Source organism: Crassostrea angulata, chromosome 3 (genome assembly GCF_025612915.1).
Source record: "Crassostrea angulata isolate pt1a10 chromosome 3, ASM2561291v2, whole genome shotgun sequence".
NCBI classification, from domain to species: domain Eukaryota; kingdom Metazoa; phylum Mollusca; class Bivalvia; order Ostreida; family Ostreidae; genus Magallana; species Magallana angulata.
The window spans coordinates 46,435,549-46,463,424 of record NC_069113.1 but is presented as its reverse complement, the minus strand read 5'-3'; the positions used below and the strand labels follow the sequence as shown (position 1 = coordinate 46,463,424).

Here is a 27,876-nt window from a genome sequence, read left to right as displayed (position 1 = left end):
TTCATTTTGTTTTGAGACTATAATGGAAAACCAAAACAACAACATGTGCGCGAAAATAACTCGGGTTGATGCTCATTGAAAGACTGTACGTGAGTGTTCAGTTATTAGTATTGAAGTAAATGTTTCGGTTTCTAATCATTAATCGCATTAGAAATACAGAAAGACAGTGTGCCCAGAGTTCTTTCATGTGAAGATGTTTATATATAGGGTCCCTCAGTTTGGAAGTACAGTAGCATAATAATAGCGCGAATTTTCTCAGTTCAGTTTTTCTTCTACCCCCTTACCCTATTCGTTTGACCATCAGAGGCTAAAAAGTGAATGTATTGTGAATTTGAAATTTTATTTTGAATCACCCGCTGACAACTGCTGCATTACTTGGTCAATGTTTATAAATTTAACGATAAAATATCCGAATATTAAATTAGTTTTTCTTTGTGACTTCAGGGCTTATGCTGATTTACTATACCAGAATTATCAGACTGACACTGTAGCAGGATACCTACTACAATGATGGATGTAGGAGCAAAATTTGATTTGAAAACTCTAATTGAAGGAACAGACTGGATACATCTCTTTCCAGTGGAGAATCACAAAAAAATTCAACAACTTTTTAGCAATTTAGTACACTACAGGTAATAAAAGCTGTTGCAGTCATATTAGGCCAAAAAAAAAAATATGTGTGTTTCCGGTATCCCGACCGACCCTAATTTTACGCGCCGACCCTAGCACTTTTTATTGCAAATCCGGATTATGTACTGTAATTTGTTCTAAAACTACAGTCTTCAAAACACGCACAGTTAAAAAGACGCTTGTAACTTACATATGAATAAAAAACGTCTTTTCAAGCGTTTGAAAGATTCACATGTGTAGATAACATGGCGGGTATCGCAACCCCAATCCATCACATGTTGTCATGGGGTTTAAGTTAAAATAATGTCTGCATTCACCCGAAATTAATGCAATAAATAGCTTTTCTGGGCAGTGGACTGTGGGGAATTTATACGAAGAAATTCATAATTTTGAAGCAAGCAAAGCCAAAGGATTGACGTTCGAGGCATTAATAAATGAGTTCTATTGAGATGACGAGTCATTTCCCATTTATTATAAAATGCTTTTTAACACACAGGGCACACATGTTGGGGCTCACTATCATGTTTCTTCATATGTCTCTTGGGGGAGGAGAAGAGCTTATAAGAGTTTCAGACCTCTCGATTCTCTTTAATTGGGGCCGATATTCGGCCCAATTCCCAACGTAAAAAAGACATCTTTTTCCCCAAAATTGAGTGTGTTTTTCCCAATTGTAGATTGACTAAAATAAATAATGTAACTAAAAGAAAACCATATTTATTCTAAATATATATCATGTATATTCAGCAGTCATAATAACACTGTGAAGAGGTGCAACACTACCGCATTGTAAACTGTTTCTTGTGATCGGTAACTTGGCCAGAATTTCCTCAGAGACAGTTTAATTGAAAAACGATGTTTATTACTTTTAATCCTGATATAACAGTTGGTTGATAAGCTGTTAATAGTTTATAATTCTGCAATAAATGTTAAAATTATTATAAAAATGTTTGTCTAAACTGATCCTCTACAAAACGGTAGTAAGTGGGTCAGAGGGTTGGACTAATACCCCAATACACAGAAGTACAGAGACTGATTTTATAAATTTGTCATTCAGCTTACACAATCAAAAACATTTATTTGTAAAAGGTATAAATACAAAAATAAATTAAATTTTACATTAATACAAATAAGATAACTTTTTTAAAATTCTGATAAACTGTTTCTTTGCCATTTGACATGTATAGTAATTACACAAAACCTTTTGGGAAATTTTACATCTTCATTAAGAAATTTGTATCACACTCTATGAATAAACTTTTTTCCTTCTTATTGTTATACGCACATGTTACCAGTTTTAAAAATAATTTTAAAAAAATTATTAATTTTTAAAAAATCCTATCAGTATACCGATACCCTAGTTTTCTCTTCAGGGGACTGTACGTATAAAGTAAGAAAAAAAATTCCCAATTTTTATCAAAACATCACATTTTTCCCAATCCATTGTCCCTGGCCCCAGCACCAAAAATGGGTGTGAGAGGCCTGAGTTTCCACATACAGTTTACCTAAAAAAAAACAGTTAAATATAATATGAAGTTAAAATAAAAAGTAAAGTAAAAAAAAAAAGTAATTGCCTACCTACCTACCCTAATTTTGGGGGACATGTTACCGGAAACACACATATTTTTTTTTTTGGCCTTAAAGTAATTTGGACTCATATTTTTACTGTGAATAGTCTTTCCATTTGAGAATTAATCATTGGATGTGATTTTATAACTGTTGAAAAAATGTGTTGTATATGGTGTAATTCTTTATACAGTTGTCATCATTTTATATTGTTGATCATAGAACAAATGATATCCATAAACTTTTACGGAATCTGGATGATGTTCAGCAAGGGAAAATATTGACAAATAAGACAGCTGTAGACGATTCTGTTGTACAAAAATTCATCACTGTCATCATTAGATTGTACTGTCACTGTATTGAAAATATAAAACTTGCCAGAGCTCTAGAAAAGGTTTGTAAACTTATTTACTTAATGTATACAAATTCATTGTGAACATGATGGCTGCTGTTTTATCTTATTTTTTTATTTGCACTACTTAAAGCTGCTTGGTCCGATTTTATATCAAATTTTATGCACGCTTTTAAATGATGGCTATGCTTAGTATATGTATAATAATAGACATTGCAGTAGTTTTACCCGTCAATTATGCCAAATTTCAATGAAGAAAAATACGTACAAAATTTGCTAACAAAAACAAACGACATTAAAAGGTACCGCGTTAATTCGCCTCATGTTAAATTTCACCCCTGATGACGAGACGGGTATGATTGTATTAAGAATTTGACATTGCTTTAAATAAAGGTCGAAATGATCAGACAAATTACAAATCAACATGTGTACGTTTTGTTCGCTTATATTTCTAAAGTCTGCTTTCTTTACAATTGATGCATAGCAAGCGGGTTGAATAACCCCAATCATTCGGGGGACGAAACCAAGCGGTTTCCTTTTCTAAATATTCCTGTGATGCATTTTGGTTTGTTTTTTCGTTTGCCCAAAGAGAAATTATTTTTATTTACTTTGAATATTTCTAACTTTGAAAAGAGACTGATTCTGCTGGTGTAAATAGGAGAAAGTCCATAACTTTCTTAGGAGAAAGTCCATAACTTTCTAAGATAAATGATTTGTATGAAAAAAAAAATGTATACTGTAATTACAAAAAAATCGGACCAAGCAGCTTTAATGTCCATGTGCAAGTCACATTTCACTGATATTAATTCCTATCAGAGAGAGATTTAAAATTTGAAGATTATATGCAATTCAAATAAAGTTTATGGGTTTTATTATGTAAAAAACCCCACCTTTTATGAAATAAACTAAGATGTGATATTATTAATGTTAATATTTCTACTTTTATCACAGTTTTTAGTACCATTGAAACCAGACCATGGTAAAATAATTGAAGGAAAATTACAAGAGTTTTGGGGAGAAATCATTGATAATCCCCATCCAACAGTACAAAATCTCACTGCAGGTAATTAATTTGAAATGGGGTCATGTATTGGTTATGCAAGACTGATACATTTCTTCCTTCATTTGAAGCTGTTTAACTTCTGTAAATAATTTAATAAGATAGATGAATCAATTTACAGTTCTCAAAGACCTGTTGCCAAATATATGCATTGATTGTTCTTATACCTCAATGATCAACATGGTGTAGTCTATAAGATCTGTAAACAGTCCCATATTCTTCCCTCTACAGACTTATCATGTCCCATTAATTCTAAATGTACCAGTGTACTCATTTTCTCTTTTACTTCATTAAATCTAGTTTTCAATACTGTTAACCTTACTTGATTTCTCATTGAACAGCATGTATCCAGATATCAAATGAATACTGGTTACATCACAGGATTTTTAAAGCATATGTCAAGTTTTCAGTACCATTTCCATGACTTAATTTCTGACTTCCTCTTTTACAGCATCATGTCTTTTAGAGCAGAGTGAAATTATAAGGGGCACAGCAGAGCAGAATATGCCTGGAGTTCTGACATGGATTCTTCAGCAGCTCACTGATGTCCAACATTCCACTGCCTCTAGTGAGATTGGCATAGAAAACCCTCTTACCATTTCATCTATTGTAAAGGTCAGTTATTTACCCCAACCCATTCAAACAAAGTTTAGGGGGTACAGTGTATTTAGGAAACATTGTATCCATTTATCAATCTGTCTGTCCATTCTCACTTTTGAAAGAAACATCAAAAGCTCCTACTTAGCACATAGGTTTCTCATTATCTGAGGATGTCATGACCTTGACCTGACATCATCTGATTAATACATGTAATCATCACCATTACATTTATCCTAAAGAGGCCTGGTGAGGGATATTGGTCCATCTTTGACTGCTGTAGTTAATCTTTGCATCTCTATATTTAAGAGTTTTCTGAAATGATAATTTTTCTCTAAAGATTATATGTCTGTTTTAGAAGAAAACATTAAAATTATCCAAAGATCAATCATATCTATAGTATTATGTTTTCTAGATTCATTCAAATCAAATGTTTTTAAAACTCTCACATGATTCATTGAGTTAAAGATGTATGATTTTCTGTTATTTAGTTTGTTCTTCAACTCTTCCAATCTTGTTCATCCACTACTTGTGCTGTAGCCTGGAACGATGAAACTGAAGATAACCCCAACCATCAAATTGTAAAGCAAATCTTGCTCTGTTTGTTCCAGATTTTGGACAACGAGGTATATAGTCAAAACTTTTTGCCACTAGTTTATTTCCAAGATATGTATGTTTAAAATTGTGTTGTGGTCAATCTGATTTCAAATGAATTCATTTTACCTTACAATTTTACCTTTATGTTCACATGTTATGCTTTGTTCATGTGTAAAGAAAAAAAATTTCTGGTACAAGTAAGTGTATGAATATTCTAGTCCAACAAATTTTTCTTTTCTAGTCACTCTCTGCAGATGTAAAAATGTTGTCTGGAACAGCCATTGGGATATTTTTTGCATCAGCTCCCACTAATCACTTGTCTATCCGCAAATTCTGGACAGCATTCAGTAATATATTTCAAGGTAAATATTATAATACAACACAATGCTTTTTTTGTTGGTGCAAGGAAAATACATGTACTTACCTGGTTAGCCCATTTTGCCCCAGGGAGTGATTTGGCCTGTAAACTTTTTTATCAGATGGTAAATTAAATACATTGAAGACAACTCCATTTATATACTCTGCAGGCAGCAGATCCCATGTATCTTCCTTTGATGAGGTGATGGCAGAGGGGGAAATGGAAGAACACTCATTGCTGCAGCAAAGGCTTGGAGCTATTGCCATGGTGAAAGGAATGCTAGCTTGCTCCAGTGATGAATGTCTAGCATTCCACTCAAAAGAATATGTGCCATTTTGTGTTGAACTGTTTACTGTGGTTCATGAGTACTGCATGGGACCAATATCCATTCGCTACCATGCCTTTAACTTACTTCAGATCTGGTTTAGCAAGTTTCTGTACTCAATCTCCTCTGATGCCATCCAGTGTAAAGATTTCATACAGTCTTATTTAATGAGGACAACTCTGGACATTGTAAGGCTTAACTGGGATAGCCCTGTGGATGATGTGTCAGAATTAGCAACCAGGTCACTGAAATGTTTGTTTGAAGTGTGGGAGATGGCTCATAAAGAGGAGAATAGGAAGAGTTCCAAAGATCCTGACTCCTTCTATTCCTCTATTCTCCTGAAACTTAAAAGTGTCCCTTGGTATATAAAGGGCCAGTATAAAGTGATGTCAGCTCTGGTACCTTATGTTGGATCTCACTATGTAAGTGCTCTCTCTCTCTCTCTCTCTCTCTCTCTCTCTCTCTCTCTCTCATTTTCCTGAGTTCATGTTGAAATCTTGATTTACAAAGTGAAATAGAGCTGTGGCTATATAAAAGTCAACAAATTCTAATAAATATTACAAAATGGTCTTTTGAAAATTACCAGACGAGTGTAAATTAATGATAAAAAGTGTGACATAGTCAGTAGTTTGCTTTTACTACAGGCATTAATTTTTAGGGGGGTTACAGGGGGTTGTTGGATGTTCATTAAATGTGTCTAAGTTTAATGATTACATGTGACTCACAATGATTCTAAAAAATAAGTTCATCTCTTACCTGGTGATCTTCAGATTATTCGTGAATATCCTGCATTACCAGAGGAGCTCCTTAAATGTCTGACCTCCAATTACCTAGCCTCGGCCTCAGCAGATGTGTACAAGGCCCTTGTTGCAGACTTAAGGTACTGGATTTCCACAAATAGGATAATTCATTATCCTTGTTATTTTATTTACAATGTATAATATGAATAAGTATTTTAAGGAGTCAGACATAAATTAAAAGTATAGTCATATTCAGTGAAATGCAATTCCTGTACCATATTGCACATTTAATTTTTTCAATATTCCTGCATTGGAAAGATTTATCTGAATTTAGTTAACAAGCCAGTCTTAAACCTATCTTAAAATGTGTCACCTATGGTAATCTGAAATTCACCATTTTGATCATACATGTATTACCATATTGTTCATATTTATAATACCTAGTTTCACTTGTGTCATTTATAATGTTCTTTAGCACAATTATCAGATATCTTGTACAGTACATTGACAAGGACTTCTACTTTTCCAGGACTCGAACTGAAGAGACAGAGTTTATCAGATCGTGGGAAGCCATGTGGTGGACAACTCTTATAGCTGGTCTGCTCAGTGACCAAACGTAAGCTATGAAGAGAAATAACAGTTATAAAGTCTGAAGCATCGCTTCCAGAAATTTCTCATTTGATACCATTATATTATCATTTTATCTTTTACTCAAACAGAAAAAGTGTTGTTATTTACATGTATTATACTCAAGGCTTCAGAGAAACAACATCAACCAATATTGGATTCCCTCCACAACTAAGATTTCACCAGACTTGGGTTGTTACATCCAAAGCAAACTTGGGCAGTTGCTTACCAAGGAAAAATGTACAACTGGAGACAGATCTAGACTTCTGTTTGCCTATTTGTGTGTGTCAAAAGTCATCCGAGCAACAAAAGTTTGTGCATTGCAGGTAAATTGTTTTCTTATTATGGTAATTACATCTCATTTATGCAAGGAAACGTTGACAGAAACTCAGGGTCAATCAGGATACTAGAGAAGTGAGAGCAAGTTATGTTTTCTAATGATGACAAAAACACATAATGACTGGCATATTAATAATTACTATAAGGATTTTTTTGTAACCATTTTCCAAAAAATGGAAAATTTTGAATAAAAAAAAAATGGATATTTTGATGTAATGCCTTATGCAATGAAAGTGTACATGCATTTTTAAATGTGTATTAAATATATAACATATTGTCATCTTCACCTCCAAATTTTTCTTCTATCCTCATAGAATGTAGAGTTGATCAGAGAGGGATTGTATTCCTATCAAGATGAAATTCGATCAGAAGCTTTAGGGCTTGTGTGTGTTTCTCACAAAAAAGCAGGTAATTCTACGTTATTGTGTGTTATTATTGTGTAAATCTTTTTTTATTCTTTTAGGATGATAATATTGACTAAATTTCCTCCATGAGTTAATGCATAGAGGTATTCTAATCAATAGATTACATATGATTGAATTAATTTCTCAAACTTTGCCTTAATATATACTGAAAACATGAATCTCATGTTTAGAGGATGGTTAAACATAAAGTTCAACATAAATTTAGACATTTGAGAAATTTCTTGCATTACAGAACCACTTTCAAAGACAGAAGATACACTTCTGAGAGAAGTTCTGTCGCAGAATCTGAAGATAGACTCTGCCCCTTTCAGACAACATCTAGTGGCTCATCTGAAGAGACTTTTGATGCGAGTGAGGGACGGAGCTATAGCACTCATCAAGTCTGGAGACTCAAATTTACTCGGTAAGTATCAAGCTGTTGAAAACGTCTCAGAGAAAAAAAAAATTATTAAAAGTATAATGAATTTGAAAATTTAAGTAAATTTGGTCATGACAAACTTGTATTTTAAAAGAAGATGTAATATGTAGAAAATATTGTGTAAAATAGATGTTTAACAGTAGCAGGAAGTAATTTTCATTCATGTTGTATGTCTCTTTAATGTTTATATTGCACAAAAGTGAATGGCATATTTTAATTTATTATATTTCTGTGATTTTTTCCTGGCTTAAAGTAAACTATCAATTTAAATTCCATTACCTACCATTTTTTTGCATACCTTTAAACAAATAGTCTAAAAAATGATGTTATAGTGACTTAATGATTATGAAATATTTATTCTTTCTAGATGTGTCCCTACAGTTTGTAGAGTGGCTCCACACTTTGTGCATTGATAACCTTGTCCCTGGGGCCTGCTACCAGCGACGAAAGATCTGTCTGGAAATCCTCAGCATTCTGTATGAAACGTTTCAGTACAATGAGAAAGCCAAGCAAAGAAAGTCCTTTACACCTGGTTAGTATATGTGTATGACTAAACGAAAATACACAAAGTTAAACCAGCTATAAATAATTGTTTTCTTCGATCCTTCATGTTAAAGTAGATACGATATTCTTTGTAACAATTACATGTAATTTAAGGGGAAAACTGTACATTCAGTAAAATATGAATACAGTTAAACTATGATATCTTGAACATCATTATTTTGAATGCCATGGATATGTGAAAGGAATTGGAAGACTCAACCACTATTTCTTTATGTACATACATGTATATTTAACCAAGAATTTTGGATATTTCAGAGGTCTTATAGCATCCTATTGAGTTTAAGATAACAAGGTTTTAATTGTATTTAAATAGTATATAACATATTACACTACATGTAAAGCATTGAATTTTTCTTTCATGTTTAGTTTTTATTGACTTTTAATGTTTATTTTACATGTATGTGTAAATTTTATTATCTTATTGAAGAAAGCACCAAAAGATTGAACCAGCATGTGAAGGAAAAAGGATTGTGGGATTTCTTTTGTAGCCATAGCAACACAGTACTGATTACATGTATGTTGGATGGAGCCGATGATGTAAGCAAGCTTCCCAGAATACTTTGCTTAGATATATGTACATACCGGTAATATGTGAATGTTAAATGGAATCAAAATAAATTACAATAGTATAGTTCAAAGAATAAAACACATTATGTAATAAGGTGACTTATCTATTAAAGATTCAGGAGCTGGCATGCAGTCTGCTGTTGGAGTATTTTACTTGGCCTCTGGATGGTAGTCCCAGGCCTTCAGGGGATGGTTTTGATGGCAGCACAGAGTGTCATCTGCTAACTAAGGCTTTACAACTGAGTAATAGTCCTAAACCTTATCAGTGTCAGAGTGGGGCTCTTCTCTGTAAACTTGTCTTCTCAAAGTAAGTCAGACTATAGATTGCTGCAGTTCTAAATACTGTGCATGCACCAACTTTATTCATTATTTTTTTTACGGCGACTTAAGTTTACAAATGATGTGTAAATTATCTGATATAAAAGTACCAGAGATATTTGAGGACTGGTTCCCTGTGAGAAATATTCGCAATGACGAGGCTCTTGCAAACTTTGCAAAAATTTCTCGCACAAAAACAAAAGGTTTTTGGTAATTTTGTATTGTATGAAATTTTGAACTTCCATTATTTCACATTTACTGGTAGGAATTAAATTTTGTCCCTTTTAGGTGTGTATTAGAAAATGGATGGCAATTCTCTATACAGTCCAATCACTGTACTTGTGACCTGACATTGACTGAGAAAATGGGAATACCAATTGATTCTTTCCTTTGTGACTTGTTAAAAGAAGTCAGACAAATGCTGGTCCAATCCCAAGATGCTCCTGTGAAAGCTTCCAAGACAGTGTCTATTCATGGTTAGAATTCTTATCATAACCAGTTATATACAAACTTTTGTGCTCTCAACATAGATTAAGTTAAATTTGATGAATAAGGACTTTGGATGTATGTCTTCTATTTTAGGTTATGTGACAGCTATCACAAGATGTTTGACAGAATGTTCACAACTGCTGCAGCATGACTCCATTGCAAACTTCAAAGAGCATTATCTCTCTTTGGTTCAGCTAAACACCCAGATCATCCAGACCATGTTAGGGATCATGGCCCGAGGCTCCGAGTCCGAGGGCTGTCCTTCCTTTGCAGAGATAGGGCAGGCATTGGAGAGCCTGATTCTGGAGAATGAGGAGGACTATAGTCAGACTGAGGCCCTGTCAGGGGAACACCAATATCTACTGTCATGGTGCTGGGTCAACATTAAGGTACTTCACCATTACATGGATAAAATGGATGTAAAAACTTCATGTATTTGAAAGTAATCAGTCAAATTAAATTCAAATTCTTTGACTTCTGAGAGAGTACAGTGTAAGGAAATATTTATTCATTATTTGTTGAAGTGATTTACGGTAAATAAAATACATATACATGTGATTGATTTTATTTACAGGAGAGTTGTCTTAGCCTGGGACATCTATCGCGAGTCATGATCAGCTTCTCAGATGAGATGGACACAAAGGTTGAGGTTGTTCAGTCTATAGGAGACACCTTCATTAGAGTATTGACTCAGTGCAGACACAGGGTAAGGCTTAAATGCCAGTAGAACTTTCACTATTTATCCTTAAGGACAACTTTAAACCAAGTATTTGCCTGAGGAGAAAATTATGCAAACATATTTTGGTTTGCAGTATAAAAGACCTTCACTCTAAATAGCTCAAGCAGTAATCTGTACTACACAATTTACATTACCGGTACATATATCCCTATTGTTCTGACTTGTATAAATTTCATGCAATGAGTATATTCAACAAGATTTAACAAAAGAAATGAAGGAAGTTACAATTCAATAAAGAGCAGAACAGGATTACATCGGTCACCTTTCTCATGTCTTACAGGGCGTTATTGAAGGATGCAGAGCAGCTTTCATCCTCTTCTGTTCAGCACTGTTTGAAACAAGTAACAAAGAATTGACATGTATTCCACAAAAGATCTTAACTGAAGTAAGTGTTCAAAAGAAACAAAAACAAAAAAGTTTAAGACTTTTCATAATATTTTTACTGCATACAAAAATGAATTCAAATCTGAAACTAAGATTACCAAAAGGATTGCTGTTCTGACATACCATACTTATATGTTTTTTACATTTAACAAAATTTACATGTAAATCCACTTTGTTGGCCACAGTCAATGGAGAGCTTGAAAGTGAAAGCATCCTCCACATCTACCACCAGGAAATCGGCCGGTCTGCCTGTGATCATACAGTCTATTGTCTCCTGTGAACGCCGCACCAAAAAGGTAGAGACTCCCTCATTTTGTTCTGTAACAGTGCATTAGTAGTGTCTTTGAGCATTTGCCCTTCACTCATTTTGTCTGAATATTACTTAATGAATGTACTGCATACATAAATGTATCATACATTGTTCTAAGACCAAAGATGGTTTGTTTCTCATGCACCGCTGCATCAGATCTAATTCTGCAAATTTTTTGATTTTATTGCCATATAAATAAAAGAGGAATAGCTCAAAATTTCTATTATAAGTTTAAAAAAAGGATAAAAAATGAAATACTGTACATTGCCTTCAACATTTTATTTTGAAAAAACCAATAACAAATTTGGGGAGAGGAGGCCTAAAGTTTTTATACTTTTTATGATGTTACATTATTGTTACAGAGTGAATTGATGAGGACAGCCTTGGAGGGTCTGTTCAATATGGCAGAGCTTCCTTTAGACAAGAGCATAGACGACCGACATGATCTGCCTCAGGTTCATGCTCTGAACATCTTGAAATGTCTGTACGGAGACTCTGGCTTACACGAGGCACTCATGCAGTTCATCGGGAAAGCTGTGATCCTGGTAGTGGAGCAGTTTGGGTCTCCTGCTTGGTCCATCAGGAATGCAGCAACACGATTGTTTAGTATGTATTATCTTATATGAATACATCAAATGGTACTGTATAAACACACAATTAAAAGTTGTAGCATAGTAATACACCAATGCACTGCTTTGTGGTGCCCATGTTACTTTATTTTATAAATCATAGATAAGAAGATATTTATCAAGTACACTGGTTGAAAACGATATATTTTTACTTATAGGTGTTTTAATGACCAGACTTTTTGGTCAAAAGAAGATGATTGGAAGCCAGGCATGCAACACCAAGTCTCTGTCAGAGTTATCTGCTCATTACCCAGAATTGGTCCCTTTTCTCCTCCAAAGTCTGGAAAATGCACTGCAAAGGGAGATAACTGCCATAGATTCCCTCCATCCCTCCCTGTTTCCAGTTCTTACAATTCTGTCAAACATGGGTAGACTCGATCAAGAAAGTGAATCAAGGTAATTAATTTATTCATAATAATGATTAATTTATATAGGTATATGTACAGTCTACATGCAATTTATGAGAAGATAAAGTACCAAAATATTGACAATTACTTGGGCAACTAATAGGAAATTCTATGACAATGATGTGTTGAAAGCCTTTATAAATGCTTATATAGAGCAGCCATTTTTGTTTATTATGCATCAGCATATATCAGATCTTTAGCAATGCTTACAATTTATTATACATGTACAGACTGATGGTAAAAACAAAATGTCACCACAATATACTTTCATATTAATTGAAATAATCATTATAAACTATAATGGTCAGAATGCCAACATTTTTTACAGTAATGATATGTGTCATCTTTTTAAGATATCATGTTTGATATTGTATTTTCATGTATATAATACTGTCTTATATTTGTGACAGTGAGGCCTTACCTCTGAGGAGTTTTGTGAAGACCTTGTTGAGAAGTCCTGTGTACTACTTACGCCAGCTGTCGGCTGCTGCCTATGTCTCCTTGGTTCCACAGAAAGTCACCATGAACACAGCAAAAGAACTGCTTTCAGAACTGAAGCAATCCAACGAAAGTAACTTCATCCATGGAGCTCTGGTTTCTGTAGAGCTGCTAATCAACAGCTGCAATGAGTATGTAGGATATTTAATCTTCAACTACACTAAGCCACATGTAAATAATTAAGTGAATTACTAATTTCAATCAACCACTTAAAATAGTAGAACTATCAAACACGTTTTAAACAATACATGTGTATTCATTCCCTACAATATTTGCTGTATATTTTTGTAATTTTTTGAGATTTTATTTTTGTGTGCATTGAAAATCAGCTAATAAAACAAGTCAGTGGTCAAAATATTGAGTTGTACCCTATATATCAGCAGAAACTCACAATTACTTAAAACTGATGACTTGCAAGTCTCATAAAATTAATGTTGATAAAGTTCTTGTGTATATAAATTTTTAAACAGTACATTATAACATTAATATATATATAATATATACATCAGAACATGACAATAATCAAAGCAACTTTTGATATTTTGGAGTATCTTAAATTTCAATTTTAATTAAATTTCTAAATCCTCTCTTAGTTTTTATGGTTGAACTATACATGGTAGAAATGTTGTGTTGATGACCTGAAATGTCAAGGTCAGAGTTGAATATTAGTAATTTAAAGGTCGTTTATAGAGTTAAGGTCAGGCTGAATGGTTAACATCCAACAAGTCAATACACAAAGCATGTGTAAAACATCTTGTGTCTATTTTCAGAATACCTGAGGAAGTTACAAACACCTTATTGAATATTCAGAGCTCAGTGGCCGGACTACCAGACTTGGTGTCAGCCCAGTATGTTCATCTGTTGTGCTGTCTGATTGACAAAACAAACCAGACAACAAAAAGCAAAATACTTGGCACAGTGAAACAATTTTGCTCAGATGCACATAGGAAAGAACAAAAGATGCCAAAGGTATGATTATGAAAACAAATACAGATATAATTAAGATATACACGTAATTTTACAATTTTTACATAATTTTTGTATTTTGTATATATGTACTATGGCTACATTGACTGATTTTGTTTTAATTGTTTTAAAGCCTTTAACAGAGAAAGCCTCTGTGGATTGTTTGATACAATATGGACATTACTCGGTGTGTGTGGAAATGCTGATGTCGGGGGAGGTAGATGCTGATGTGAAGCTGTATGTGATTGAAGCCATCACCAATCTAATCAGAGAAGACAAGATTTCTGAGACTCTCCCACAGCTATTGAAGTGCACACAGGCAGAGAATTATCCCCCCTTGAAGAGTGCTCTTCTTTCCTGTATGACTGCATTATACATGAAGCAAAGGACAATGAACAAATCTGATCTTGGTCTTTTGAAAGAGATCTGGCAACAAAACAAACACAGAATCTTGGATCGTGGGGTGCTGGGCGCAGGGGTGTTAGAGTTAGGGAGTGTGTATCTAGATGCTTGTATTCTTAATGAGCAGACAAGGTAAGAAACATCCATAAAATCAAAGAGTGAATAATGACCACTTTCGATAGAAAAGCCTAGATCAATCACATAACAGGGCTAGAGTACTATACATGTAATTCTGGATCAGAGTATTTTAAGAATAGGATTTTTTAGCTGTTACTTGGTAAATAAATGTGCACAAGTTTTGTCATTTGTTTAAAATTATTTTTGAAATCTAAAGAATGGTATTTGAACAAGCACTTTATCGACCAAATTTAGAATACAGGTAAAAAAAAATTGCAACTTTTTAAAGATGTATAATATCCTTATATGCTGTAAAACATTTTCATCTACAGTAAATCTTTTTTATCTTAAACTAGAAGGGACTGTTTTAAAACTTCAATAATACTTATAAAATAAGTGGTTGGGACTTACAAATCACTTCGACATATCCACTGTATTCGAGATATCAGTGTCCGAGATATCTAATTTCAGCTGTAGTTAAATATCGAAATTTGTCATTATTATAGATAACAGTACATGTACATTTTACTCTCCTCTCAGTGTACTGAATATAGAATTGATTTTTACTGTTTTATACTAATGTAATACCAAATGTAGGTAATACTAATTTTCTTCTTAACATAGGGAGGTTGATGACCAGGATGTTCTGTTAATCTGTGATGCCATGTACCAAATCAGCAGCAGTGTTGACCGCTGCAAGCAAGCTGTCTGTCACTGTCTGTCGATTTTTGGACAGGCTGTTCTGAGGTTGTGCCAGCAGAGGAAAGGGGAACTAATCTTGTCCTCTGTTATCAAGTATGTTTTGAAAAATAACTCTTGATACCAAACTTTTATAAAGACAGTGTAGTTATCTCATTACCATTATCACCTTTAATTAAGACACAGGGGTTAATTTGTAAAACTTTTTACATGATGGCATTCCAGTAATGCATGCATGCATCAAAAGGGGTTTAGGGGGTCCTAACCCTCCTGAAAAATTCCAATTTTGTAATTCCCATAACAAATTTACCAAAAGTTCCAAATATTATCATTGTTCCTCCTCTATGCCCAAGGGAAACATTTTGGGTCTGTGCATCTCATAGTTAACAGGAGATTTAAATTCTAAGAAAATTATTGGTAATCATTAACATACAACAAATATGCATGATTTCAAATAAGTAAGAACTGAGACAAAAAATACCCCAATACAGAACTGCCAGTGATTCGGTAAAACATACAAATACATGTACATGCTGTCTTTTCTAACAGGTTGTTTTTCTGTGTCTGGAACCTGGTGCAAGATGATGACACCGATGTAAGAGTACATGCCGCAAACTTCATTGCCTCGCTGTCTAAGGAATTCAACCAGGTATCAATGTGGAATCTCTTTTATTTTGATGCTTGTATTTTAGGTCATTTTATTCTTTTGTAAGTGATGAATATTGACACCACATAACATTATTTTTCTTTCCATTTGTAGTATGCATCATTGCAATGCAATATTTGTTTGCAAGTAAGTATCAAGTCAGACATAGTTTTCAAATTTCAAACCTTTCCTCTTCATTGGTTGAATCCTTTCAATATTGTGTGCACTTCTTATTACAGGAATGGATCAGTTATTTCAGCGGCCATTTCTGGTGGTCATCAGAAGTTGTGAGGGAAGCATTTCTTAAACTCTACCAGCCTGGGAGTGTTCTCCAGTTGTCTGTGAAACCACAAAAGGGGTACATTTTTGACTGATATTTTTTTTCCTACTACTACATGCACATATATTTTCTTGTTCATTTTCATAATACAAATAACATACTGGAATGTTGGTTGGTTTGTGTATGTCATGAAAAATGCTCTTTGCCTCAGGAAAACAGCCCTGATCATAGACAACTGAAGTCTTGCAATCTCCCGTAATGTTATACTTTAACTGTTTAAAATATTTCTTCTTATGGAACATTTTTATGCCTCGAATAGGTTTAACATTTTTATTATCTTGTTTGTGTGTTTGTCTGTAGTAAACAGTTGTATGAAGCAGAAGACAATAGTTTCTATTCGGAGGCCATCTTTAATGCTGGGTATTTGTTCCAAATGTTACAGGTATGTTCAAAATTAAATTCTATTGTCATAATTATACCCCCGCTCCAAAGGAGAGGGGGTATACTGTTTTATTATACCCCCGCTCCGAAGGAGAGGGGGTATACTGTTTTACCCTTGTGTGTCTGTCTGTCCGTCCGTCTGTCTGTCCGTCCGTAACAAAAATTTCTGTCGCATTTATCTCAGCAACTATTTATCGCAGATGCTTGAAATTTTAACACAGTGTTTGTTAAGGCATGCCATATCGTGGGATATATTTTTGTATCAATCGGACGCCAACTTCCTGTTAAAATGACGACTTTGCTTATTTTTTTAACCAAAATTTTCAAACAAATTTTCGTCAAAGAATTCTCAGCAACTGTTTATCGCAGATGCTTGAAATTTTCACACAGTATATGTATAGGCATGCCATATTGTGGGATATATTTTTGTACCAATCAGACGTCAACTTCCTGTTAAATGACGACTTTGTTTATTTTTAGCAAAAATTTTCAAACAAATTTTTGTCAAAGAATTCTCAGCAACTGTTTATCGCAGATGCTTGAAATTTTTACACAACATTTGTATAGGCATGCCATATCGTGGGATATATTTTTGTACCAATCGGACGTCAACTTCCTGTTAAATGACGACTTTGTTTATTTTTAGCAAAAATTTTCAAACAAATTTTTGTCAAAGAATTCTCAGCAACTGTTTATCACAGATGCTTGAAATTTTAACACACTATTTGTATAGGCATGCCATATTGTGGGATATATTTTTGTACCAATCGGACGCAAAAATTTTCAAACAAATTTTTGTCAAAGAATTCTCAGCAACTGTTTATCGCAGATGCTTGAAATTTTAACACACTATTTGTATAGGCATGCCATATTGTGGGATATATTTTTGTACCAATCAGACGTCAACTTCCTGTTAAATGACGACTTTGTTTATTTTTAGCCAAAATTTTCAAACAAATTTTCGTCAAAGATTTCTCAGTAGCTATTTATCGCAGATGCTTGAAATTTTAACACACTATTTGTATAGGCATGCCATATTGTGGGATATATTTTTGTATCAATCTGACGTCAACTTCCTGTTAAATGACGACTTTGATTATTTTTTAACCAAAATTTTCAAATAAATTTTCGTCAAAGTTTTCTCAGCAAATATTTATTGCAGATGCTTGAAATTTTTATACAATATTTGTATAGGCATGCCATATTGTGGGATATATTTTTGTACCAATCGGGCCGCAACTTCCTGTTAAATGCAACTTTGTTTATTTTTAGCCAAAATTTTCAAACAAATTTCCGTCAAAGATTTCTCAGCAACTATTTATCGCAGATGCTTGAAATTTTAATACACTATTTGTAGGGGCATGTCATATTGTGGGATATATTTTTGTATCAATCGGACGTAAACTTCCTGTGAAACAATGACTTTGTTTATTTTTAGCCAAAATTTTCAAACAAATTTTCGTCAAAGATTTCTCAGCAGCTATTTATCGCAGATGCTTGAAATTTTTACACAGTGTTTGTTAAGGCATGCCATATAGTGGGATATATTTTTGTACCAATCCAATGTCAACTTCCTGTTAAATGAGTACTTTGTTTATTTCAGCCAAAATTTTCAAACAAATTTTCCTCAAAGATTTCTCAGCAAATGTTTATCGCAGATGCTTGAAATTTTAACACACTATTTGTTTAGGCATGCCATATTGTGGGATATATTTCTGTACCAATCGGATGCCAGCTTTCAGTTAAATGTCGACTTTGGTTATTTTGCATATTCACATCAGTGCGGGGGTATCACTAGTGAGCATTGGCTCACAGATATCTTGTTTAATTTAACTTGCCCAGCTATAAAGCTAATTTTGTCGGAGACCATTTACATTTTCTTCTCAATTTAGAAATGGAGGATACAAGTAGTCAAAATTGTCTTACAATTGAAGGATTTTTTTTATAACACTGATGAAAGCATAGGGCCTTCATTGCTTATACGGGGTACATATACAGTACTGTTGGTATTTAGATCACATGGAAGATAATGTAAGATTATATAAACAAATGAATGTGTGTGAATCAGGTCCATACTATTCAGCTGGGTATTGTGACCCATGGTCCTCTTTTACTATTTACTTTATTGTGTTGTTTTCTACCACAGAAACTGTTGGCCTTGGGCAACACCAATGAAGTGACACATTCCTATATGCAGGGGATAAATGAACAGGATATAGTGCAGGATCTTCAGTTTGTAGAAGCATATCTAAACCAACTTGGTATGTTATAACTTTAGTGTGGTTATTGCTTTATCAAGGCTACTGGTATGCTAAAATAGTCGTGTGTGAGACTATTGTAATTTTATCTCATATTACATGTACATAGTTATTATGATTCTCTTTGATAATTCTTATGAGAACATTGAGATTTCTAAACACAGCAATTAAAGAAGGCTGGATGGTTGTGGTCATTTTTAGACTTTGTTAGTTTCTTTTTGAAGAAGAACTCTGGATAAATATTTAGAAAAATATTCAAATTTTAAAATTATATTAAAATTTTTACTAAATAATAGTTTATAGCTTTATAAAACCACATCTAAAATTAAAGGTAGATCTGATTGTTAATTAGTTGACCACCCAGCCACCTTAGTGGTATGATAGTCACTTTCCATGGTTTTGTGACAGATTCTTCAGTGATCAATGATGTATGTGAGCCAGCTAACTTGAGGACAGTAGTGCAGTTATTGCTCATGGTTCAACTGTTGCTAGATGAGAAGCCCGCCTGCCTCAGTGAGGAGAACATCTCTCAGATGAATACTGGATACAATAACATTATGACAGTATGTTCAATGTTTTTAAACTTTTATTTCAAAACAAAACAAACGTTGTGTGTAAAAATCTTGACACACATACAAGTACATGGTACCATTTGAAGGCTTTTATCTGAATATCTGCATTATCTGTTATTTCATTTCAAAGACACTGCAAGTTATTCCTCAATTAGGAAAAATGAATAGCTTGCAAAAATACACATTCTGTTGCATATCATTATAATAATTTATAAGTCGTAATAAGTCATGACAAATCTTGTGTGTCTGCAGAAGAGTGAATTTTGTAATGCCCCTTCGACTTAAGCTAATCCTTTATTAACTTTGTTTAACTCATAATATGTATCACAGATTATTGTTTCTTTTCTTCCTCAGAACAAGAAGATACCATGGGCTGTTCAAAGCTTTCTGAGGAATACAATCTGTCTAATTTAATCATGCAGACATCTCAATAAATGCTGTTGCTGTTGAATGGTGTTATTTTTTTCACTTGATCGAGAATGAGGCACCACAAGAGCATCCCTGTTCAGCTTTAGGATTATCGATAACTCTGAAGGCACTCCGAATGAGTTCTTCGTGATAGTCAATGGTAGAACCTTTGAGGAATTCCAGGGAGTCAACATCAATAGCTATTTTCACACCATCTTTTTCAAATACCCTACAATAGAAAAGGGGCAATTGTTATCAACAAATACATGTACATGTACTTACAAGTACATTACATTTCAAATATCACATACAAAACAAATTTTACATTGAATATTTATGATTCAAAATCTACACCAAAATCATTTTTATGTCAAATGGTAAATTTAGGTTGAAAAACTGTAGGGCATACAATTATACAGAAAACATGCACTTTTTATTTTCAAGTGCATCCGTACCAAAATTTCTTTAAGTAGATTACCATGGCCTCTTGTTGATTTATTATACCCCCAGCAAACGAAGTTAGGGGGGGGGGGTATATAGGAATTACCTTGTCTGTCCGTCCGTCTATCTGTGCAATATTCTTGTCCGGTCCGTATCTTTCTTATAGAGAATCACTGAAAGTTCTTACTTCACACAAAGATTGCTGATGACCTAAGGGTGTGTCATGACCTTGATCCAAGGTCAATTGAGGAAGTTAAAGGTCATTGTTTAAAAAATGCTAAATGTGTTGTCTTGTATTATTGGAAATAATTAGAAGCTAAAATTTGACACAAAGCTTGCTTGTCTCAGGCCACATAAAATTATTTTTTAGATTCTCATCCCCACCTCTCTGAAAATGGCCTGCCTGGATGTATTTTTTGGGGGGGGGGGGGGGGGGGGGAAATGTATGGAAAAATTTTTTTTGGAAAAAAATCGGGCTTAGTATACAAAAAATTCAAAATGTTTATATTAAATGGCTGTTTGACATGTGGATTTTCGTTTGATTTGAGTCATGTTTGTTTACATGAGGATGCAAATGTCCTCATGCATTAATAGTTAACTTGAAATGAAATGGAATTTTATTAGATAATAGAAATTGGTTTGTGTACTCATATCAGAATTAACAGTTTTAAAAAATAGAGCAGTTGTTATTTATAGAAAATTGACGGTGAAACAGATTCATCCAATACTTTCTAAACTAAAAAAATCCATGAGTTATGATTTTTTCTTAGCGGGGGGTATCAATTGTGAGCTTGCTCACAGAACCTCTAGTTTTAAACTGATTAGGTTGCCTCAAAATAAAATTTATCACATGCCAAACTGTTCTTTACTTAGACATTAGAATGCTTTCAGTCATATCTTCAAATAGTATGGTCAGTAAAGAAAATCAGGGTCAAATTGCCTGGATTCAGCAGTAGAAATACATAACAAAATGATTGTTGTTTTCCTGGATTTAATTTACTTACTTGTCATCCTCATGGATTTTAGACTCTATGTCAAACTTATATTGAAACCCAGAGCAGCCCCCTCCATCCACCATTACTCTCAGATAGGAGTTGTCTTGTGCAATTTCTTTTAGTCTCTGCATGTACATTAAAAATAGGATCATTTCAGAATGTAGAAACCTTAATCTGTTACCAGGAATGAAATGCAATATATCCATTTTTTTTTTCATGTCACAAAATTTGTGATAAGGGGGAAAATATTATTTGCATCAGTCACCCTTAGCAATTTAAAAAAGTCTTGTAGCAAATAGTTCAGATACAATCTTTGCATATTGGATATTTTGCAATGTAGAAGTGATTGCTTAAAAAGTGAAAATAAGATCATTGCGAAAAATTACTAATTGTACATGTACCAGTATATTGATACAATGCACTTGTAAGGTATTTACTCAATTCAGTTGAACATAATCAGTTAAACATGTTCACGAGTCATACGTATAGAATACTTATTCTTTGAATGAGAGTAAAAGTAGGATTAGAGTGTGTTGTGGCAAACCCTGCTACTATTCACAAATCAAAAGAAAAGGGAACAGTTAAAGATAAATCTCAGAACATATTATGCAACTGCCAAGTTTTAAATAGTTTACATACTAACAACAAATTAAGAATTGTTACATTACCTTCACACAGGTATCACTAAGTCTAATCAAGTCCTTTTCGTTTTTTGTCAGTTTTCTCTGGCTTAAATGGACAGTGCGCCTTTCACTCCATGTTATTTGTCTGAAATGCAAACCATTTACACCTCGTATTGCACGTTAATAAAGAGATGTTTTATAAAACCTTACAGTAATGGTTCTTTTATCATCATGAAAATCAATCTAAAAAATCACTACAAATTATATTATGCAAAGCGGCAAAATATTGATGTTGACTGATGTCACAGTAGTTTTCTTGATGCTGAACACATGCAGCGACATCGTCACGCCATGAAATGATGTTGGTTGAGAGCATTATTGACAAAAGCTTTATGAAATGATAAAAAAGGCGAGTTTCCTTGTGTAAAAATCAAATCTTTTATTTAACTCAAAAAGCAATCAAACAGTCCTTATTGACTTAGATCTATTCATCCGCAGCTGATGTCATGTGAAAATGGCTTACATAATTATAAACTATGGATATTCTGATACCAGTAGCACAATCGACGAATCATGTTCCACTGGAACGTTTCTTAGTAATAATACATCAGTATAATATGTAAACGGTGTGACCGTTGGACCGAGTGCAGATTTAACACAGTGCAGTTTGATTTTTGTATAATAAAATCTATTTGAAACGCACACAGTAGGATCCGCCAGCATGATTGCCTTCTCAAATCATTCGTCAGAGTTAAACTAAATGTCGCGTGCTCAGTCTACATTATGACGTCATATTTCAGACGTAAAACGTCTTCGGAAATAGCCGAAGAGACTTACGTGATTCGGAATTTGTTTTTAATTCTTCTTTCATCAATTTAATTCATATGAATGCCAAAGTAATAAAATTGAATACTTTATTCAGAATCTTAAAGATCAGTTCCTTGGCGTTAATGTTTTCATTTTCCATCTGATAATTTGATAAGACATACATAGAACAAGTCGTGTTTCTTGATTGAAGCACTATTAAAACTTATTTGTTTTCTTTTTTAATTTCTTTTAATTCAAATTACCTTCTATTGAAACATTGGAACTTATTAAATCGAGTTTAGGGGCAATAAACATCGATAAGTACCAGTCAATCAATGATCGAACTAACTTTTCAAAAACAAAATGGCGGCCAATATGGCGGCGCCCATGGCTGGAAGAAAATTTTTTGGGCCTTAGTACCCCTGATTCAACTTTCATTTTTCACTGATTTTCTTATATATACGTGTTACCATTAATCCTCGCTTCGCGAGGCGGGCTTCGCCCGCCTCTCGCTGCGCTCGGTATAAGGTTTATGGTCTCCATAAATTAATCAGTTCAACAACAGAGCAGCGCGTTGCTCATTTCGTCTGCAGGTCATTTGACAGCAGAAATAACCTAAATTTTCCATCACTGGCATCAGCAGACACGTTTTCTGTTCATTGACACTTATACACAGCAAGTCCTACCTATTGAAACATTGACGCAGAATAGCTTGGCTTGTCTTCTGTAATAGACCAATCTTCCTTAATAATTCCATTAAAATTATCTTTAAAATAATCAGAAGCGAAAAACGACAGGACGAAAAGAAATCTGCGTCGAAACAGCTCTTCGCCTTCAACGTCATCGAAGTGTATTTCAAACGCACCCGTGATAGAGTTAGGGATCGTTCAGTTGTCTATATGAAAGACATCAGAAATTTCTGTAAATTGTGATTTTCGATTAAGAATTCTCTAGAACAGTGTAACATACCTGACCCCTCTCAAGTATTATGTAATATAATAACATAACTCTAAATGGCTGGCATCCGGCTCTAACGTTATCGTTCAAAGCACTTGTCAATATGAATTAAAATTGTGAGCGTTCAGTTTGTCACATATAGCTGAACACAACTAAACATGTCGGCCAGAAATCCTGGAGTGGAGTACGATTCAAGCTGGTTTGATAATATCCACGTCAATTTACCTGCTGTCAAGCGCAGGGCAGAAACTCTAGGGACCCGAAGAACAGTAAAGAAGCAATGGCAAGCTGCATGGTTGCTGCGGGCTGTCACATGCATTGATCTTACAACTTTGGCAGGGGACGATACTCCATCAAATGTGTCCAGGTTATCATTATTAGCTTACCTGTGTAAAGCATTGTAATTTGAATTGCTTGCTCTCAGCTTTTAATGCACCATTATAAATAGAAAGCTAGGAGACTGTTCAAGTTTAATATGCATGTTCAATTTTAGAAGTTCATAATGGTCAAATTGATCTATTGCAACCCTTAGGTTTTATATTCATAAAGGACTATATATGGTATGGGCCTAAAATGGCCCCCTAAAAGGAATATCATTATTTTACTGCAATTATTTGTTTTCTTTGTACAGATATATATGTGATGTTTAAACTTAATGTTCATTTTGATTCAAGTGCCCACAATTTAGAAATACGGCATTGTAAAGACAACCTTTTCCCGCCATTTTTGCATTTTAGCATAAAAAAGCTTGTTTTCAAGCAGTTTTTCTTTCAGGAAACATAGAGCGCATGCTTGAACCAACAAAATATTTTAATCAGAGATGTGTCTAGCCAAGTCTAATAAGTGACAAAAAATTTGTCCTGGTTCAAGCATGCGCTCTATATTTCCCATTCGTAAAAAGATAAGAAAAATGTCAATGTTCGACTAATTTTGATTGAATTATAAAAAATTGTCACTTCTAACGTCATATACTGCAAGTGAGTGCAAATAAATCAAACAAATATGTGAAAAATATATTTTACATCAACTCTTCTATATTATAACATCACATATTATTGTACCCGAAACACTTTAAAAAATGGTGAATTATGGGGGCCAAACTTAACTCTTATCATATATAGTTCTTTATCAAACTTTAGAATGTGCACTGAATTTACTATGAAAATGGTTTACAAATCTCCAGGTTATGGATTATAAATGTCAGTATCTTCTGCTGAAACAATCTACAGAAATAGTTTTCACAAGGATTTTATAACTTGTGTTAAATTTTTTATTAAAGAGAAACCTGACACATGTTGAATAATTTCATTTCAGGTTGTGTTTTAAGGCAGCACATCCTGTCGGTAAGGATATCCTTAAAGCCATGGAGATGGATAATGAGGGTATTACAGTTGGTGCAGTTTGTGTGTATCCCAACCGAGTAGCTGATTGTGTAAAATACCTTAAAGCTGCAAATCGCCCTGACATCCCGGTGGCCTCAGTAGCCACAGGATTTCCTACTGGACAGGTGCCCCTCAAAACACGTCTAGAGGAAATAAAAATGGCAGTAGCAGATGGGGCCAAAGAGATTGACATTGTCATCAATCGCCAGTTTGCCTTGGAGGGTAACTGGAGGGGTGTGTATGATGAAGTCCGCATGATGAGGGAGGCTTGTGGAGAGGCTCACATGAAGACCATATTGGCCACCGGTGAATTAGGCTCCATGGTCAATATCTACAAAGCAAGCATGGCTTGTATGATGGCAGGAGCAGATTTCATCAAAACATCTACAGGAAAAGAGGGAGTGAATGCTATTTTGCCAGTGGCCCTTGTAATGGTTCGAGCCATACGAGAGTTTTACCAAGTGACTGGATACAAAGTTGGCTTTAAACCTGCAGGGGGAATAAGGAGTGCTAAAGATGCTTGCACTTGGCTGTCCTTAATGAAAGAAGAGCTGGGTGATGAATGGTTGTCCCCTCATTTGTTTCGCATTGGAGCCAGTGCTCTTCTGATCGATATCGAAAGACAGCTGTTCCATTTCGTATATGGTAGATACGCAGCTGCCCATGAAATCCCTATGTCATAACAGATATGAGTGCATATGAAGGGGAAAAGTTACCAAGGATCTGTTTCTTGAAGACACTGCTAGACTTTACAAGATAGTTTGTTAAAAGTGCTAGATAATCAGTAGTACTCTCATTAAGGAAACGTCAGGAATGATTTTGTTATGATTGTTATTAACCATACTGGTAGTTAAAATTCCTTGATACCAATTAAGATGAATTTGATTCAGAAATGAATGAACCAGTAGTTCTTAGTCTCTCCTTTTTTCCCAGTAACTAGAGAATAATGCCATATTCAATTTGTTTTTATTTTTAAAATATTTTACAAAGGACACTATTTGTTTTCCCATAAATGGTTTCCCATAAATGGTTTTTTTAGGAGGGAATTTTTTTATTGGAGAGAGTTACTTTTGCATGTTACTGTTGAATGAAAATATTTAACCTGTGTTGTAAGAATAAAAAAAATGATCTGAAATAAGTTGAAAGGGAAATTGAAATTTCCAAGCTATGTACGCTGTACTGGTTTTGATATTTCCATGTGTTTTAATAACAGAAATCCTGGTGAAGTCAATAAATATTTATAATTTCTCTGATTTAAAAACCATGGAATATTAAGGATTAAGTTATGAGTCATTTATAGATATGTATGTATGTACAAATTGCTTTTGTCTGAGGTTTCATTTCTTTTATATGATTGTTAAAGGTGAAATTGTTATGTGTTCAATCAAAAAATGAAAATGATATTTCATGTTTGTAGACTACTATATCTTTACAACTGCTAGTCAGTTTTCCTTATAAAATTATAGATCAATATAGAATGATCGATGTACCAGTATTGAATATTATATGGTTTATATATTTTACTAGATTTCTTCAACAGAAGTTTTCAAGTACAAGTATTCTAGAATTTGTATGTAAACTTGTTTTGACCTCAGTTAATGGCAAATAAAATCAAAATAATGTCTATTTTGCCTGGGTTTTTATTTTTATCATTCCAAGATAGTTCACTGATCAGTCCAAATTAAATCAGTTTGGAGATGGAAGCTGACTTAGATCAGGGATTGAAGAGGTATGCTGTTTATACAGGTTAGCAATGTTGCCCTAAGGTTGACTTCCTGGCTCAAAATTTTAAGTAAACTGTGTCACACAGGTGACGTTGCCATTGGTCTTCATCCATCATTGTTAACAATTTTACATTTTAAACTTCTTAAAAACTACAAGGCCAGTTTTTACCATAAAGCCATATAGTGAAAACGTATTCAATCTTGGTAAATCTTCTTATCTACATCCACAACAGGGGTAGATAAACTGAATGTATGGTCCATCTACAGGCTGTGGTACTCAGGCCTTTGGGCCTCTTGGTTTTATTTTTTTTAGGGGAAGGGATGGTGGTTATGGCCAGGCATTGGTCATTATTTTGAGCTAATTATTTACAAAGAATGCGAGTTAATGAAATGGGACATAAACCTATTTTATCTATTTCATATTGTTAAAAGTTGCTTATATTAATGCTGCCTTGTACTTGGGTGAGTAATTGTGTCCTAAGACTCCCTGACTCTGATTTTTTGTTTCCACAGTAGTCATTGTGCTATTTTATTTACACTAAAAACATTGGAGAATGTGATGGGACACATACATGGTTTTAAGCATACAAATCTAATTTTCACTGTAGTATTAATTGTTAAAATTAAAAATATGCATAAGTAAACAAAAATCCCATTAAATGAAGCTCTTGACTCCTTTATATTGTGTGATTCTTGTTTAAACAATTACTTGACTGTAGGCTAAAGGTCTTCTTCCGTGTTTCCCACTATATATATATATATATATATATATATATATATATATATATATATATATATATATGTATGCGCTGCGCCGCCTTCTCGTCAAAATTCAATGAACCGTCGTGGTCAGATTTCTATTGCTTGGTAAACTCTGCATCTCAACTTGAACACTTGTGAAACTTGCACATAAGTTAGTCACATGCTATAAATAACAAAATGAACACGAATAATTTGATTTACTTTACTATTACTTTGGGGCCGTCTTATGGCAATGGAGGACGACCGAATCACCAAGAAGGCTTTTCTGTGGGACCGATCACTATGTGGTGAACGAAGTTGGAGCTGGCACATGAAGTCTATTCTAGATGATGTAGATTTACTAACAGCCTATAAAAATATGCACCCATGTAATATAACCTGTTTTATCGACAAACAGCAGTCAGATCCAAAATACTCCTAAATTAACATACAAACTTTTAAAAGAAATTTTTGCCTAGAA

General features: G+C 34.0%; 3 protein-coding genes across 4 annotated transcripts; 2 read left to right on the top strand and 1 right to left on the bottom strand.

Moving 5' to 3' along the window:
* Nucleotides 1–5: 5 nt before the first annotated feature.
* On the top strand, nucleotides 6–19,768 carry LOC128176179 (thyroid adenoma-associated protein homolog). Of its 2 annotated transcripts, none has more exons than XM_052842299.1 (34): nucleotides 6–89; nucleotides 445–632; nucleotides 2,416–2,587; nucleotides 3,497–3,608; nucleotides 4,057–4,220; nucleotides 4,694–4,828; nucleotides 5,041–5,161; nucleotides 5,327–5,904; nucleotides 6,253–6,362; nucleotides 6,752–6,838; nucleotides 6,977–7,175; nucleotides 7,503–7,596; nucleotides 7,846–8,016; nucleotides 8,399–8,563; nucleotides 9,023–9,132; nucleotides 9,276–9,469; nucleotides 9,769–9,956; nucleotides 10,063–10,358; nucleotides 10,544–10,675; nucleotides 10,989–11,093; nucleotides 11,278–11,388; nucleotides 11,765–12,008; nucleotides 12,190–12,427; nucleotides 12,849–13,067; nucleotides 13,707–13,905; nucleotides 14,036–14,436; nucleotides 15,046–15,216; nucleotides 15,670–15,769; nucleotides 15,881–15,913; nucleotides 16,006–16,124; nucleotides 16,407–16,488; nucleotides 18,634–18,748; nucleotides 19,154–19,308; nucleotides 19,672–19,768. In XM_052842299.1, exons 2-34 carry the CDS (start codon nucleotides 508–510, stop codon nucleotides 19,729–19,731), a joined length of 5,505 nt encoding a protein of 1,834 aa, XP_052698259.1. In that variant the 5' UTR covers nucleotides 6–89; nucleotides 445–507; the 3' UTR covers nucleotides 19,732–19,768. The 2 variants fall into 2 exon arrangements, with proteins under 2 accessions (XP_052698259.1, XP_052698258.1); XM_052842298.1 differs by having other exon boundaries at nucleotides 9–85.
* Nucleotides 19,314–23,440, bottom strand: LOC128176182 (iron-sulfur cluster assembly 2 homolog, mitochondrial-like). The gene is made up of 4 exons (XM_052842301.1): nucleotides 23,278–23,440; nucleotides 21,830–21,929; nucleotides 21,171–21,286; nucleotides 19,314–19,954 (listed from the first exon to the last, which is right to left on the bottom strand). Exons 1-4 carry the CDS (start codon nucleotides 23,433–23,435, stop codon nucleotides 19,783–19,785), a joined length of 546 nt encoding a protein of 181 aa, XP_052698261.1. The 5' UTR covers nucleotides 23,436–23,440; the 3' UTR covers nucleotides 19,314–19,782.
* Nucleotides 23,441–23,674: 234 nt separating this feature from the next.
* LOC128176181 (deoxyribose-phosphate aldolase-like) lies at nucleotides 23,675–25,943 on the top strand. The gene is made up of 2 exons (XM_052842300.1): nucleotides 23,675–23,915; nucleotides 24,863–25,943. Exons 1-2 carry the CDS (start codon nucleotides 23,707–23,709, stop codon nucleotides 25,611–25,613), a joined length of 960 nt encoding a protein of 319 aa, XP_052698260.1. The 5' UTR covers nucleotides 23,675–23,706; the 3' UTR covers nucleotides 25,614–25,943.
* The last annotated feature ends 1,933 nt before the right edge of the window (nucleotides 25,944–27,876 follow it).

Bases quoted from the DNA above. Each gene is read 5' to 3' on its own strand.
- LOC128176179 (XM_052842299.1), top strand. From the start codon at position 508: ATGATGGATGTAGGAGCAAAATTTGATTTGAAAACTCTAATTGAAGGA. The intron at 2,588-3,496 runs GTTTGTAAACTT...CTTTTATCACAG, and splicing joins TTGCCAGAGCTCTAGAAAAG to TTTTTAGTACCATTGAAACC. The intron at 9,957-10,062 runs GTTAGAATTCTT...CTTCTATTTTAG, and splicing joins CAAGACAGTGTCTATTCATG to GTTATGTGACAGCTATCACA.
- LOC128176182 (XM_052842301.1), bottom strand. From the start codon at position 23,435: ATGACGTTGAAGGCGAAGAGCTGTTTCGACGCAGATTTCTTTTCGTCC. The intron at 21,287-21,829 runs GTAATGTAACAA...ATGTACATGCAG, and splicing joins TTAGTGATACCTGTGTGAAG to AGACTAAAAGAAATTGCACA. The intron at 19,955-21,170 runs GTAAGTAAATTA...TTTCTATTGTAG, and splicing joins AAAATCCATGAGGATGACAA to GGTATTTGAAAAAGATGGTG.
- LOC128176181 (XM_052842300.1), top strand. From the start codon at position 23,707: ATGTCGGCCAGAAATCCTGGAGTGGAGTACGATTCAAGCTGGTTTGAT. The intron at 23,916-24,862 runs GTTATCATTATT...ATTTCATTTCAG, and splicing joins ACTCCATCAAATGTGTCCAG to GTTGTGTTTTAAGGCAGCAC.